Source organism: Perca flavescens, chromosome 17 (assembly GCF_004354835.1).
Source record: "Perca flavescens isolate YP-PL-M2 chromosome 17, PFLA_1.0, whole genome shotgun sequence".
NCBI classification, from domain to species: Eukaryota; Metazoa; Chordata; class Actinopteri; order Perciformes; family Percidae; genus Perca; species Perca flavescens.
This window is the reverse complement of record NC_041347.1, coordinates 21,515,208-21,532,050: the sequence shown is the minus strand read 5'-3', so window position 1 is coordinate 21,532,050 and position 16,843 is coordinate 21,515,208. Positions and strand designations below refer to the sequence as shown.

General features: G+C 38.1%; 2 protein-coding genes across 4 annotated transcripts in view; one reads left to right on the top strand and one right to left on the bottom strand.

The window, feature by feature from the left end:
* Positions 1-3,067: 3,067 nt before the first annotated feature.
* On the bottom strand, positions 3,068-10,334 carry eef1akmt2 (EEF1A lysine methyltransferase 2). Of its 2 annotated transcripts, XM_028603543.1 has the most exons (7): positions 10,227-10,334; positions 9,662-9,897; positions 9,335-9,400; positions 9,020-9,134; positions 8,117-8,224; positions 4,676-4,892; positions 3,068-3,378 (listed from the first exon to the last, which is right to left on the bottom strand). In XM_028603543.1, the coding sequence occupies exons 2-7, from the start codon at positions 9,796-9,798 to the stop codon at positions 3,281-3,283; spliced, it is 741 nt and encodes a 246-aa protein (XP_028459344.1). In that variant the 5' UTR covers positions 9,799-9,897; positions 10,227-10,334; the 3' UTR covers positions 3,068-3,280. The 2 variants fall into 2 exon arrangements, with proteins under 2 accessions (XP_028459344.1, XP_028459345.1); XM_028603544.1 differs by lacking the exon at positions 10,227-10,334 and having other exon boundaries at positions 9,345-9,400; positions 9,662-9,697.
* Positions 10,335-10,684: 350 nt separating this feature from the next.
* Positions 10,685-16,843, top strand: part of abraxas2 (abraxas 2, BRISC complex subunit) — a 15,297-nt gene continuing 9,138 nt past the window's right edge. For both annotated transcript variants that reach the window (XM_028602839.1, XM_028602838.1), the window contains exons 1-3: positions 10,685-10,848; positions 12,789-12,879; positions 16,667-16,703. In XM_028602839.1, coding sequence (XP_028458640.1) covers positions 10,777-10,848; positions 12,789-12,879; positions 16,667-16,703 — 200 coding nt within the window. In that variant the 5' untranslated portion in view covers positions 10,685-10,776. The remainder of the gene's footprint in view (positions 10,849-12,788; positions 12,880-16,666; positions 16,704-16,843) is intronic.

Here is a 16,843-nt window from a genome sequence, read left to right as displayed (position 1 = left end):
TCAGTCTTCAGCACTGATCGTAACAATATCCGTGTACAGACAAACCATATGGACGGGGGAAGAGCGGAAGACGAGTGTCCGAGTTGCAAACTTGCTTAACTACGGGAGTGCGAGGTTACTGTACAGTTAATTCCTTAAAGTTTAATTATAAACTAAAAACAACAAAACTCTTAAGTGCGTGACAACACACACCTCAGCGCTTTATTTAAAACAAACATCCCGCACCCCTTTCGAGTTGGTATGTTCCCCTGCGGTCCTCCCTCATGCATTTACTATACTCGTGTGGTACTTTGTATTACTATGTCATGCTTTTCATTGATGTTAATTAAGCATAGGCGTTGTTGTCATCTCAGTACTACAAAGAAAGCCACATTTACATTAATTAACCAACCAACAAAGTTGCTTCTTTGCCTCTTTGGACGTTATTCCTGTGTCGGTTGTAGCCAGCCTAAACAATGACCCAAACATGATTCGAAAAAGTTAAACATCGATTAAAAAAAAATGAATAACGGACTTTAAAGTCTCAACGAACTTAATATATCATGCTGCAATGTAACCACGGTAGTAAATCATCAAAGGGAAGAGTGTGTAAAGGGCTGAAATGCCTCGAAAGAGGAAATCTTTCCCACTTCCACGTTGGCTCTCATGCAATGGAAAACTTCAATGCTACATGGAGAAGTAATTCAATCAATCCAAGAAAAATCCTATTACGAGGACTTCAAACGTGTTTCCAGGGAGATGGAGTGAAAAAACATAAATATTTGCAGTATCACACTTGAGAGGTTAAAATGAAAGCCTGGTATTCATGCTGGTAGGACAGCCATGTGGGCTATGGCATCAAGTCTAAAACCCTTGTAGGTATTATGAGTGGAATAAAAGTGTAGTTTAGGGCATGTGTGCCAACCCAGAAGCTATGAAAAATGCTGACGGTGATTAATGTTCTCTTACAGCTCAGTTCAAACCAGCAAGATCCAGTTTTATTTTACTTCATGGTGGATAGTAATAAAATACAAAATATGCCTAAAGAAATGGTTGCAACTTCCCTTTTGATTAAAATGGGCCATTTTGACTTCCTGAATTAATCTACATTGCATGCACAGTTAAGTATTTTTCAGACACAAGGTCAAGATATATCCAGTTTCAAAATAATGGACATACATGTAACATGTAAGTGGCAGCACACAGTGTCAGCAGCACATTACTTAATTACTTTGTAAACTCTTCATGAATAATACCTTTTTACGGAACTTCTCTAAAAGTGAAGGTTGACATACAAGAAGAGATTTGGCTGAATGATAATTGAATCACTAACATATTTTATTATTTCTGTTTTATATTTAAGACTATTTACTTGCAGTATTTGTTTATATTTCTTTTCTCTTACTGTTTTTTTTTGTCACTGTTATGCACTAAAATACCCTCGTACGTGAAAACCTACTTGGCAATAAACCTGATTCTGATTCAAGTGCAATCCACTGTTAGGAATGATGTATCATGGAAAAATTGACCAACAATCTCATGACTTTACATAGTCAAACAGGATTGTGGTGTTTCTTAGCAACAGCACCTGTGCAAGGGACATGAGTAGGCTGCAGTATATTCAAGGAGGTAACTTTGGTGCATGTTAAAATTTGACACAATGAAAAACACGCAACGATCTGCCTAACGAGTTTTGTTTTGGTGAGAGTGAATGTCGAAAAGGGTAGAGGATATACTGTATAATGGAAGTTTGTCTTCAAGGGAATCCTTGTAAACGGGGGCACACAATGCACATCCAGGCAGGATATCCAGAGCCTTGTAAAATTCCAGGCAGTAGTTGTAAAGCTTGCATGTGTTTACTCAACAGCGTGCCTCAACATCTACAGCTCCCATTGGACTACTGACCATGCTCTCAGTTAGGATCCTGAGTTTGACATGTCATTAACGTCATTGAGAAAAGAAATGACAGATAGTCCTCTCTTCCACAGAAGGCATGGCCTCTTGTTTACTCATTATGTCAGAAGTTCTTAATCATGGTCCTCGGGATCCCAAGCTCTGCTGGTTTCCAGTATAGACAATTAGGTTTGGACTATTTTTCCAGATGTCATGAAAGATGGATACAATTAACTACAACTTCCTAAGACAGAGCAGTGGTTCAGGACTCTCAACAGGGTCATTGCAAAGTAATTTGAGGGGCTATAAGATGATTTACGGAATAGGGTAAAAATGTTCGGTACAAATTATCGTGTATATCTTCTTTCTCTTCTAGCCCTTCTATAAAACAAATACAGAATACAACTTAGCCTCTAGGCCTGTGGTAACTCATCAAATCAAACAAAGACTGAATAACTGCCTGGCTGAACTCTTACTATAGGTAGCCTCGGGAAAGTAACTACAGTCAAATAAGTGAACTCAAATGATTTCACATGTGAAAGGCTCTTGATCCCACAAGATATGGAAACCTAAATTACACAAAGAGCCAGAGAGAATTTATGTTATTCAGAGGTTAAAAGGTTTCATGTGAAAATATTTCATATGACCCTTAATCTAATTGTACGTTACCTGTGTGCGAGGAGTTATGTTATTTAGCTTCATTCAGCTAGTTTACATTACCACATCCAATGTGAGATCAATAGTCTTCAGTGACCGATTATGGCTTTGTTTAATCCACAGAAAACACAGGAGTTAACCGATATTCTTGTGTAGCAGTGAAACAGTTTTGAAAGCGAATGTGTGACAGAAAATGACTTCAGTAGTATTTTTGGGATTCTATGCGAGATACTGCTAAGTACATTCCAATGTGAAACACCATCTTAAATGTACGTGAACGTCTTTGAAACTGAATTAAACCATCTTAATTGCCTGCGTAACTGTATAACAAATATTACAGAACAATTTCATACAAATATATATATATATATATATATATATATATATATATATATATATATATATATATATATATATATATATATATATATATATATATATATATATATATATATATATATATATCTATATATCTATATATCTATATCTATCTATCTATCTATCAGGTGCATATAGCACTGTGTGGATCAATGCAAAGTTAATATGACAGCAACAAAACATATTTATTTATTTCAAGAGTATTGTTCCAATCAGTTACACTGTATGCCTGCTTCATTACACAAATCTTTAAAAATCAAATACTATACAATCAGGTCTGGTAGAAAATGTCTGCACAGGAAGTATGATTTCCTGTTATAAAACTTCAGAATTGATGACAAAAAAATAAAAATTTCCTCTGGGGACATGTGAATCAATGTACTCGCTTGAAGATGAGTGCTGTCACACTGTTGCCCGTCTTGCCTCCAAATTGGAAACTTGTTGTAGGCAACTCCTGTACAAAATCAAATCCTGTGAGGCAACACAGAGAAAATGTGCAGGTTAAGAAATACTACCAGAACATCAACATGTTGTCTTAAAGGAACACGCCAACTTATAGGGACTTTAGCTTATTCACCGTAACCCCCAGAGTTAGATAAGTCCAGTTTTGTATGCGTGTTTTCCGTGTGTGTTGTAACTCTGTCTGACGGCCCCACCGGTAGCTTAGCCTAGCGCAGATCCTGGAGGTAACAGGTTCCAACTAGCCTACTGCTCCGAGAAAGTGACAAAATAACGCCAACATGTTCCTATTTACATGTTGTGATTTGTATAGTCACAGTGTGTACAAATAACAAGGTCACATGAGACACAGCCATCTTCTAAACCTATACATACTGGGAACTAGATTATATAAACTATTATTCTCAGAAAGGCGAAGCACTGCTACTTCTGTTACTTGGGCGGAGTGATATGCTTGCAGCACCTGAGAAGCCCCGAGCAGAGAGTAGCAGTGCTTTGCCTTTCTGAGAATCTAGTTCCCAGTATGTATAGGGTTAGAAGATGGCTGTGTCTCATGTGACCTTGTTATTTGTACACGCTGTGACTATACAAATCACAACATGTAAATAGGAACATGTTGGCGTTATTTTGTCACTTATTGGGAGCAGTAGGCTTGATGGAACCTGTTTCCTCCAGGATCTGTGCTAGGCTTAGCTAGCGCTGGGGGCGTCAGACAGAGTTACAGCACGCACGGAGATGAGAAGGGTATGTATCAACTTATCTAACTCTGGTGGTTACGGTGAATAAGCTAAAGTCCCAATAAGTCGGGCGTGTCCCTTTAAACACAGATCTTTTCTTGTTGACTATGGCTACAGAGGGTCAAGAACTTTTCATGCATCATCTGTGTTGTTTCCTAAGGCCTTTTAAAGACAACCTGTCCGTGTGATATATGAGCTCTCAAGGCCCTTTGGCCCCCTGCAGGCTCTCCAGAGTGACTACACTGACAGGAGTGACAGCTGTTGGAAGCTTGCTATAATTCTGACTTTACAAGGCTGGTGTTGCCTGCAGCTTATCAATCTGCCAGGTAACTGTTGCAGTTGTAGAACTGTCTGTGTTTTGACTGAGGGTCAGACAACAAAACTCAACATGTTTTCCGATTTTTTTTATCCCATTAACAACAACAAATAGACTAAAGGTGCCCTGTGGAATTTTCTTTTAGATAAACACAAGTTATGTTTACATTCAGTGTTACTCAATTAACAAGATTCACCAGAATCTAACAAAATAAATGATCAGACATAAAATAATTAACTTCTGTGCATCTCCTCACCTTCACTGAACCTGTCTAGCAGCTGCTCTTTTGTCCAGTTACAGGAGGTGACAGCGAAGAATCCTTTGTCCTTTAGAGCATCTTTTAAAACTTTGAGATACATTTTTTTGCCCTCCTTGGAGTTGTCTGGGTTTAAGCTTATTGCATCGAATGTTCCTTTGTCGATGCAGACATCAAAACCCTTTAGGTCCCCATGGCAGTTAAGGAAATCCATCTCCTAAAAAAACAGAAAAAGTGAGAAGTTAAGGAAAAGTTTGTCTGTTTATCATCCCAACAGCAAATATAAAACAGGTTTAGTCTAGCTCTTTAGATGTAGAGTGAAGTATGTAGTTACCTGCAGAAGATATCTTTCAACATCAACCAAGATGGAAAGTGCTATACCTCACTGGTTAACTTTCAAACTAAATTCCAACTGCCAACATGACAGCGGTTAATTCTGCGGAGGTTGCTGACCTACCATACCACCAGTGAAAGGAGCCCTTTATCTGGAGAGCATCAGATCTCTGGAGAGAGCTCAAGAGCCACATACTCACAAACCATCGTGGACAAAATGTGTGATTTATAACGGATGATCAACAGTGATTCACTATAGACAGAAACGCTATATATGCTAGATATTGTCGCAACTGAGCCGAGTTCAATTTGAGTGTGAGCCTGTAATATGAAAAAAGTGGGAAGATGTTGTTCGAATGTATGAAGACTAGGAGTGGGCGATATATATCGTCTACGATAATATCGTCATTGTTGTGTTAACAATGTGCAAATTTGCATTATTGAGTATTTAAATTACTTGAAAAACACTTCAAAACACGCATTGGAATGCTACACATTCACTAATGTCAACAAAGATGGCGGCACGCGATTGTGCAGCGTCTACTAGCTCTCCTGTCGGTGTATATTTATACAAGTACAGCCACACTGAACTAATCAATATAGGACTACGATACAACACAGCCGTTACGAGAGCCTTCCAGGCGGCTCATAACATCCCGGAGGACACAGCCAGACCGGGCGTTCCGGGGATTGTTGTTGGCATCTAGCAGGCCGAGCTAGCTAGCTACCGGAGGGATCAAGACAGATGCAGGATCGTTGCCCAGCACTGCTCACCTGACCTGGAAGCCCTGTCGGTAATATACAGGCCATTTTATTTAACACGAAAACAGCACGCTGCTGTCCACATAGCCCCCCGACGCTAACGTTAGCACAAGTTTGGCTCACTGCTAACCATAGGGAACAAACTGCAGCGCGTTCACCCAGAGGGGATACATATTGTAGCAGGGGACTTTTACAAGGCGTCCTTAAAGTCTGTATTCCCCAGCTTTTTCCAGCATGTAGATTGTTTTACTAGAGGGAAGAACACACTAGACCATGTATACTCTAACATCAAGACAGCACACAGAACTGCACCTCTCCCTCACCTGGGCCAGTCAGATCACATCCAACTACTCCTGATCCCACCATACATCCCGGTCAGAAGGACTATACAGCCAAGTAGAAGGACTATCAGAACCTGGCCTGACACTACCCTATCCCAGCTCCAGGACTGCTTCCAATAAGGACATGGTTGTGTGCAATATTTACAGAACAGAGCCCTTTGTTTATTATTATGATTTCATCTTGCTTGTATGCTGCACAATTTACATTACAGCAGAGGTGTACAACTGAATGTTGACTCAGAGTTCAATGTTCCTACACTAGTTCAATTAGTATTTTATGTCTTTGAATTGTTTTTACTTGAATACTTAAATTTTAAAGAAAATAAATAAGAACTGTTTTCATTCAACATTGTGCCCATTATTATCATCAGTGATTAAGTAACTCAGACTTTTAAAAACACATTTTGAAAAGGATATCGTCTAATTATCGTTATCGTCAAAAATAGAATTTTTGTCCATATCGCCCACCCCTAATGAAGACATGTCAAAGCAGCAGTAGGCTGTGACTAATGTAAATGGAGACAGGCCTCAACAAGGATTTGAGACTAATGACCTTTGAGGTAAGACCTGTCGAAGAAGCTTTTTTATCATGTAGGTGAAACTCCTCACAGTCCCTCAGACTCCATTCAAGGCTACACACAAACGAGCACATTCACACATATTATTTTGGTCTTCTGCAGTACTATAAAAATATCAACATACTATTTCTCTCTCTCACACACACTCACAGAACCACTGTAGCTACCCCGGTCCAGCTGGGGTCAATATTGACTTCTGTAGGCTGTAAGGCTTTCTGTCCAAGTAAAGCACACACCATCAAACGTGTGTGATGCATATAACATATGAAACTGTATAATACACACAGGAGAGGAAAACTCACTCATTACATTCCTTATAGCCCTGCCAGCATTTATAACTTTTTTTGTTAGATGTGTTAAATCCTGCCAATTTATTTGGGTGTTTGAGGTGGTTTAATCTAAATGGTGGGCAAGCTTCCATCACTTTCAGGGCCTTCTTCCTATCCAACTCTCCCACATGGTAAACACAGGAGAGTTTCCTCTAACCTTCCCCGGCCGGCTCACAGTATGCTTAAAGCTATATTGTATCATTGGCATTCAGGAACAGAGGGGATTCATTTCGTATCAATGGATCATTTGTGCATGGCATACGATCCACCAGATGCACTAAAACATTATGCTGCAGCACTTAAGTGGAGAAAATTCATTTTTTGCAGAAAATGCTGATTCACGCTGTTCGCCTAGCACTATAAATACTCAGTATACCAATCATTAATGGTGTAAATGTCATAATCAGTGTGCTGTAAGGCACTTTAACAACCGTGTACATTAATACAAGTTCAAAGATCTACATCTCAGTCTGGCATAATGTAAACGCTCCAGTGGTACTAGGGCTGGGCGATATGGAGAAAATCAGATATCCCGATATTCTTGACCAAATACCTCGATATCGATATTGCGGCAATGTTCTAGGGTTGACAATTGGTGCTTTAACAAAATATCTTCACACTTAGATTTAAGATAAATAATCATCAGTAATGTGGACATAATGTCTAAGTGGAAAGGGGAAAGGCAAATAATAGAACAGCTAGAACAGTCTGGCAAATTCAGAAAAGTACATCACTTTACTCTAATGCAGCCTTTAAAACCAGTAAAAGACACCATTTATGTCATATCACGATATTACGATATCCAAAATCTAAGCCAATATCTAGTATATCACGATATCGATATAATATTGATATATTGCCCAGCCCCAAGTGGTACCGCCATAGTAAACCCCACAAAGCTTTCAAATTCCAATTACAAAGTATGTCTGGTACAAATTACAAATTAACATTTCCCAACTGTTGCTCACTTCTTATCACAATAATCATGTGAACTTGAATAGACTGTGGTCCCTGTGACCACTAAATGTGTTGTGATACTTGTTTAAGTTAACTGTACAATAATGCTATAGTTCTAATGACAAACATTACTGAACCCACCTTCACAGTGACATCCGTCAAACCCTCCGTGTGCAGAATAGTTCTGGCCAATTCTACAGACGCTGACGAATAATCTATACCAGTCAGATTCCTGTATCCGTGTTTAGCCTTGACACAAAAAAAAAACACAGCAAATGAAAAGCAAATCTTATCAAATGTGATAGAAATGTCTGAGAAATGTTAAAGTAGTTTGTTAACAAGGTCATCCCTGTAAACCTAGCTGTCATTTACTAAATATCCATTTAAGGCTCAGATCACCTAAATCGAATATATTTCCACTCAACCCCTAGTGGTATTTAGTGCAGATAGTATTTGGCAATGTTTTGAGATTGCTGATACTTCTGCCATCATCCAAATAAAATAGCTTTAAAATGTAAATGTAGTATTTTCATTAACAATATCCTTGTTACCGTGTATAATCCACAGATGTGATGTGTTTTGATTTTGGTGAACTAACCCTTTATGCACTCTTAAATGTCCAATATGTAATATATTTACTGTAATGAATCCCAAAATGACCCCAATGTGCCAATTGCATGGGCTTTTAGGACAGTCAATATAGCCAGCATCTAACGTTAGCTACTCCGCTGTGCTGTGAAGTAATGTCTAGCTATGTGAGACAAGCGTCTAGCAACATTGTTGTGGATGCTCCTTCAGCACGCTTTGGAGGAGGGTCTGGCAAACTATGGATGCTGCGGTCTCAGCCTGGCAATCTCTGTGAACTTCGAGTCTGGGGAGGAGAGGGCGGAGGAGACGACTCTCTCCAGTATTTTGAATTTGTACTGCAGTAACTATTTTAAAACACTGGCTGTCAGTATTACATACTGCACCTTTAAATGAAGTGGCCGTGAAATAAAAATCAAGATGGTGTCAAAAAAACATATATTTTTACTCTGTTCACACCAGTTCAACTAAAAAGGCTCCATTTCCAGTGCCAATGTCAAGAATGGCAGCATTTTCTGGGATATTAGCTTTGTCCATCCATCGCAGCACACGGCTCATGCTTCCTTCACCAAACCTTACAAGACAAAAACACACAAACTTTAGTAATGACACAGACTACTGTCAGAAACCAATAACACTGCATTAAACAAATCTTTTACTAGGAAGCAATATATGTTGGCATGACAAATACTCATATACTGTAATAACACGTGGAAATATTGGAAAATTCTGGCAGTGACCATGCCAGCATGTCAATAGTCTTTATATGATTACCATATCTCACCAACATCCCCAATGTCTGTGAATGTCTCAAGTTCTTTTTGGTACGCATCTTCCCAACTGCAGAAAAAGACAGTCACTGACAATTAGCTAGTTAGCTATATAATACTATAAGCACAAATAGCACGTTATTAGAAACATAACACAGTCATTGCAAAATATAAACATCAGTAGCCTGACTTAAAGTTTATATAAATTGCTACAATCCCATGTTTTTCTTGCAAGCTCCGGATATATCTTGTAGCGTTAGTTGAAAAGCTAGCTAGCTGGGGAGCCTGACAAGAATAACCAACGTAAGTTCTAGGGAATCACAACACATACTATTCTTTCGTTCCAAGTTTTGAAGGTTCAAAGTCGTTATCTGAACAATTGTCTTCCTCTGGGTCTGAGGTATTTCCACTTTCTACGTCCACGTTTTCAGTGGTGTCTTCCATGCTGGAGAGAGGAGGCTGGATCATAGACAGTATATGGCTGGATGCTCTCTTCGCCTACAATTCTTCTTCTTCTTTGAGGTTTATTGGCGGTTGGCAAACAACGGTTTGGTGCATTATCGCCATCTATCGGTATGGAGTGCGGATCAGAGTGCAGATCAGAATATATATGTACATTATTCTAATAATAATAATAATGACAAAATAAATAAATAACTTAGGCTAACTCATATCGTCTCTAACATTTCTTTAAAATTCTGAAATAGTACTCGATAACACTAATTTCTTGAGTTCTTTTGTATATCTATTAGATCACGCTGTACGTTTTTATCTTCGTGAGATTTTGAACCAAATGCCTTCTTTACTTCTCATTATTTCTGATAATATCCTGATATGCTCAATTGTTTCTTTTTGCCCACAGTAATCACAGTAATCTACCTGTATTATATGCTTACCTATTTAGTTTAGTCCAGTGTGTCCAAATTTAAGTCTTGATGTCTCTTCTCTCCTGCTCCTTCCTGCACACCTAATTTCTCCAACTTTCCTTTGAACTCTGTAAATCCATTGTCCTTTCTTTTCTACCGCCCATTGCTTTTGACATCATCAACATTTCAAAATAAATGAGAAATGTATCAAACACAAAATTAGTCCTAATTGCCTTCTTATTTTAAGGTATCTTATATATATATATAGTGTTGCTATGTTGACGCAATTCTTTATAAAAAAAATGTCCAAAGTGTGTTAAGAGTCCGCCAATTTCTTCTTGTGGATATGGCATTTTCCCAATAATAAAATGAACTGTACAAAAAATAACATTTTATCTTCAATTTTATCCTGAAATAGAATAGTTTGTCCAGTTTTCCATCTTTTAAAATCCTTAGCAACCTTATCACCGCTTTCGTTTCCTTTGATACCGATCGCCTACAGTTCCCAGTAGACGTTGCGTTTGAGGAGCGTGCTTGCAACCGCAGGGGGCATCGAGCAGATGATAGGGATGTTTCCATCATGGCGGCATCCATTTCAGGTTATACTTTTAGTTCTGTGTGTTATCACAGCGCCAACAGCAACTCAGATCATGTAAGTATTTAAAATTATGTTGACAAACTATAAGGCAATTGTTGCTAAAGTGTGCGAAACTCGGCGATGTGTTTGATCTGAAATCAACGCCACAGTTTGTGTTGTTTTTCAGTGTCATCATCCTGTTGCTGGCTAGCTAGCTAGTATTGGTCCCGTCTATTTGTCGGGCAGGTATGCTTTAATGAGACTGTGTAGCTAGCTAGGTACAGGAACATGAAGACATGATTAGTAATTTGAAGATGTTCTCATGTATTACAGCTCCAAATGTGTTAAATATCTAATTTATAACATGACCTATAAAGAGTCATACGTAAAAATAGAAACTATGTCAATATGGGAAAGTTTGACTTCCAGGAAATACTCAGTAGCTAGTTAGCTAACGTTACTTAACGTTAGCTAAGCTGCCAAGTCAAGTGACTTCCGTGTGCCGGGTGTTGCTACAGTCACCTCCTGTCATCTGATCAGTTTAGTGTGTCATCAAACATATGAAGTTAACGCAGTGAATCTCATAACTAACGTTAGGTTACATTAAACCTTTTTGTTTTTGTCGTTTCTGTGTTGCTATATTAGCTTGTTAGCCGCCTGACGTTAACTGTCTTTTGCATTTTAGCTAAGTCTAACAAAGTGACTGACATTAGTAACGTTAAACATGCTTTTATTTTATGTTTGGCCTTTGGGTGCTCGTTATAGAAACGCAATCGAAGAGAAATGCTTTGTGGTCAGCGTATGGGACAGACACTACTGAGACACCTTTCACACAAGCGTTAGAACAAATGAAGCTGTTAACACGCCTACGAGTTTGATAGGTGGATAGTTGTTGCTTACAAGTTTTCCTGCATTCCTGACATAAGCATAACGAATGAGGCAGCACTGTTGTTTACCAGCTGATGTCTAAACGACTAATTTACTCCCAGCACAAAAAGTTGATTTGCTATTTTATGTTGCATGAATAGGTCTGGCTATCATACAGTGACTGTACGGTTCCTGAACGATCATTTACTTTATTTGTTCATATCAATTTTATAAAATCCATTTTAACAAAAATAAATTACAACATTACAGTACAAATCTTAAAAAATAAAACAATCAGCTCCTTTACACTACTAGGACTGCACAACATGAGGAAAATATCTAATGCGATTATTTGGACTGATATTGCGATTGTGATATGATTCATGATATTGGAGGCAATGATCATTTTTCATCATTATTCTCATTTTCATTGCAAAATATATTAAAATGATCATGGTGGTATTTTTGCGAAGGGAAGCCTGCAGAATACGACTTTTAGGCAGGGGGCATCTCTGCAAGACCACAATACTTTATTGAGAATGATATTTTAACACACATACTTTGCCATAAACAAATTTTGCGCCCCCCTACAATCTGACATAGTGTTTTTCCTGGATGCCTCTACAAAGTGTAACGTTACACAGTCAATCGGCAGTGTTAGATCTTGGTACAAGCATGCTCCATGCTTATTGGCTCACTGACGCTGATTAGATTTATTCCTTAGGTATTGAAATTTGGTATAGAACGACAAGGCATTTTTCGATACTTAAGGGGCAATCCAGTTGGTGCCTAAATGTATCGACGTTCGGTACCCAGCCCTATACACGAGGGATTGTCTTGATTATAAGTGATTCTGACATGTATATTGTTTTTCTGTATGCACTCAACCATGTTAAAATCATTAACATGAAAGGATTATCCATCTGGCTAGTCTAATATAAAACAGTGAAAAGCAAATCCTTGCATTTGAGAAGTTGTAACCAAAATATGTTTTGGCTTTTTTTGCTTGATAAATAACTTCAACAATTAATTGATTAGAAAAAAATGATGTTGGTTATGTATCTGTTGCTTAACTAACTGATTAATGGACTAATTGTTTCTGGTCTACATTAGTGCCCTAACAGTTTTGTAAAAATCTATTTGCACAGGAGGGCTTCCTATTAGGAGATGTAAGGCAAGAAGAGACTGTCAGCATCAGTGACACACAGATCAGCAGTGCAGAATTGCTCCAGGTAGTAGGTAAGCCCTGAAACAGACAAAATGAAAACTGTTGTGACATCTTAAGCAGCAAGTGGCAACTGATCAATGCCATTCTGTGACAGAAGCCTGAAGGTAGGCCTGTAGCGTCGTGTCAACATCATATTTTTTGATGCTTCGCCACAACTCGCCACCATACAGTCTATGCTCGCCACACACACGTGAGACACCAAAACATTGCAGAATGGAGGACAAAACAGCAACCTCCTCACAGAATTCCCAACAAAGCCCTGCAAAAAGCCCCAAATAAAAGAAAAAGTCCTAAAAAACAGCTCGCCCTAAATCATCGAAGATATGGGAATACTTCAAATTTAGTCCCAAATGTAAAGGTGTCGTTATTTGCGCTCTTTGCCAAATGGAGTTGGCATACCACACCAGCACAACAGCCATGTGGGAGCATCTGAAACGGAGGCACCCCATTGTCACTCGTGAAGGAGACAATAACAAGTAGTACTAACGTTGGCTAAATTAATTTCATGTTTGCGTAGTGTGTTGTGTAGCTTGAGCTCTGCGCACTTCGGTGGTGCTAGCTAACTCTCTCAGCTCTCCGTGCAGTTTGTTCGTTCTAGTAGCTAACATTAACGTTAGCTAGCTACTGGCGCCTAGACAGCTGTGTTTAGCTAACGTATAATCTAATGTTGGCTTGAATGGTAGCTATCTTATGGCTGCAGAACACAGCTATCTATAGTAGCTAACGTTATCTAATGTGAACGTTAGCTACTAACCTAGCACGAACAAACTGCACAGAGAGCTAAGATGCGTTGGTTAGCCTAGCACCCCCAAAGTGCACAGCTGCTAGATCTAGCTAATGGTAGCAAGCAGATTGCAGTAGCTTTGTACAGGAGAGATTTATGTTGGGACTGTAAAACTGAAAACAGGAATGTTTATACTGTGCACTGCACAGTGGTTTTTTTTTGCACTACAACTTGTGAATTATTTGAACAAGAGAGTTATGTTGGTACTTAGGGCTGGGCGATAAAACGATAACGATATGTATCGCGATAGAAACATAATCAATATCAATAGAAAATGCGGTCGATAAAACGTTTGATAACTTGTTTTTCTTCATCAGAAGAAACCAGAGGTTGTGAATCAAGTTTGGTTGCATGAACAAAGGCCCTCACTCTCTGGCAACCTAGCAACGTGGGGAGTGACACTCTAACAGCCAATCATGTAACAGTATCAAGTTTGGTTGCGCCACATCGCTGTCTCGTGTTCTTCAATAACAGAACCGGCATGGAGTGGAAAGTGAGTGCCGCAGCGAGCGAGGAAATCGTTGATAAAACAGGAAAAGTCAGTATCGCAGTTTTGGGGATTTTATAAGTCTGACCGTAGTCAGACCAATGTCGCCAGACCAACACTGGTACTACCATAAACTTGTTTTACCACTTTAGCCGCGCCACACTTTCGAGCACAGCCGTATTCGCCATCAACGTCCAACAACATCTGCAGCTGCAACACGGCACAAGCAGCAGACCACCATGGAGAGGTACTCTGCATCAGCGCCTTACTAAACGCTACAAAGAAATAACGGAGGCAGACATGCTGAGCACTGTCCAGAAGCCAGGTTACCAACCTAGCACTAAACCTGCAGAAAATAGTTCCTTCTCAGGTTTCTTATATTTAGCTAACACTTTGCACTATTTTATGACACTTTATTAAGCACTTCTTACTTATTCTTTAATTTTGCACCTTAATGTTAAGAGATAATTGTTAAGTGTTCATTGTGATTTTAGACCTGTTTACATTTGAATTATTTGAGTGTTTTCCATGGTTGTGTTGACATTTCTGCTTTTACAACTGAGGGGATTATAATCAGAGCAGGGTTAAGTTTAAAATAAAAATGTTTAAATTTAATATATTTTTCTCCTGGTCCTTATTTTAAATAGGTAATAAAAAATATCAATAATTATCGATATCGACCGATATGAAAAACTTATATCGTGATACAGTTTTCAACCATATCGCCCAGCCCTATTGGTACTGTAAATGTACAGTACCAACATAACTCTCTTGTTGGGAGTAAACATTTTTTTTATTTTATTTTGTGTAAAGCTGAAGATGTTTTGATGTCAAAAATGTTGTTTAATAAAGTATATTATTAAGATTTTTTTGGTATTTATTTGAGATACATTATGGTTTTTATTAATCGAGCAACAGAAAAATAATCGTTATATTAATCGTCCAATTAGTCGTTAGATTAGTTGACTAATCGATAAAATAATCACCCGATTAATCGTTTAATAAATAATCGTAAACACCTAATAATAAAACACCTGTGCTTTTTCTGCTATGACAAATCAAAATGTAGTCCTTTTTTGCACCTTTTTTAAAAAGATCAGAACAACACGTAATACAAGTTGTGTTGTGCTCACACAGGTGTTCTCACTTTGTTTGCTTGTTAAGAGCTCTTCCCAAGGCAGTGTAGGCGTGTACAGACTGAAGTTGTTGACATCTCCCTCACTCCCCGGTTGATTGCGTCTATAAGGGACAACTTTTAAGTTCATACATTTTGATGATATCCTGTACTTTTCACAATATCAATGTCCAACCTTAAGCTGATAATAAATTTAATAAGCCATACAGTGTTTCCCCCTAAGTTTATGGAAGAATTAGGTGCACATATTTGATGTGGGGTTTAATAAAATATTATGATTTTCAATAAAAAGAAAAATGCAATTTAACATCATTAGTTACCAATATTATTACCATATCTGTGTCTAAAACGTTAGAAAAGCTAAAGAAGATTATAAATAAATAACAATCAAAAAAGCTTAGACAAAACTTGCTAAAGAAGTCCAGTAGGGACCAACTACAATCATTAGATCTGAGAAAAGTAATTTAGATAGTTTTGATGCTAACATTCATTTACATTCATTCAGTTTAGGTGGTGCACAAAACTGCTTGGGGCCCTGCCATGAATTAAAGCACCTGTGTAGGTGTGCGGGGGCCTTACTATTTGTTTTATAGACTGTTGACTAACTATTTGTGTTGAATAGAATATTTCTTTTTGAAGATGCTTCTTCAAATAAACAGCAGACTAGATACTAAAACCCAACCATTACTCAGTCATTTACTCAGTTTGACATTTCAATTAAAAATGAAATGTCATCAGTCAGTATAACTACAGGAGAGCCGTGGGAATCAGTAGTATTGCATTTTAATCTGCCAAAATATGGCTAACATTAAAAGCATATTATAATTTCAAGAATGGATTTTTTTCAGTTGTGTAAATTGCTTGGTTTTACTGCTTCCTGGATTTCTCCTCTGCCCCTTCAGTGCTATTGGGAGAAGCGTGATGTGATGCATCTGAATGGAAAATGTAACTGGGAAAGAAATTATTCCAATAAGCAGCTTTTTGCTGAGCACTTATCCTTCTGCTTCAGTCACAGAATCGATAGATTCACGCTAATGGCCTTTTTTTTAAAAAAAAAAATAAAAAAATATGAGTCTCCTTGGTACATGAGTTTGTATTGTAAACTAAAACAACCGAAACAAAAAAAAAACAATGTAACATAATCAGTAACAGAAGCTTTGCTAGTTTAGGTTTCCCGTTTCTGTGGCCTTAAGGGTATAAAACAGTCCTTTTGGCCATATAAATTACAGGTATCTTCATGAATATGATAAAGATACATGCAATTATAGCAGGTTGTAGTCCTCTGTTTTTTAATATCAGTTGTGGGGCTGCACTTTGACTTGTGCCTTTTTTAAAGATTTTGCATATATGATGCTATATAACTGAAACATGTCATTATTTTTCCCCCAACAGAAATCCATAACCATGATCCTTGTACACAGTTATTTAGGTAAGATATGATCTTTTTATTCTCAAACAGCTCCTTTTATCAAGTATCAATGCACATACTGTCTCCATAAAACAGTGTCAATTGTAATACAGACACTGCTTTATGGAGACAAAAATGGTCAGCCAGCAGTTTTGGCCATG

Bases quoted from the DNA above. Each gene is read 5' to 3' on its own strand.
- eef1akmt2 (XM_028603543.1), bottom strand. From the start codon at position 9,798: ATGATCCAGCCTCCTCTCTCCAGCATGGAAGACACCACTGAAAACGTG. The intron at 9,135-9,334 runs GTAATCATATAA...TTGTCTTGTAAG, and splicing joins GGGGATGTTGGTGAGATATG to GTTTGGTGAAGGAAGCATGA. The intron at 4,893-8,116 runs GTGGGTTCAGTA...CTGTTTTTTTAG, and splicing joins TGACGGATGTCACTGTGAAG to GAGATGGATTTCCTTAACTG.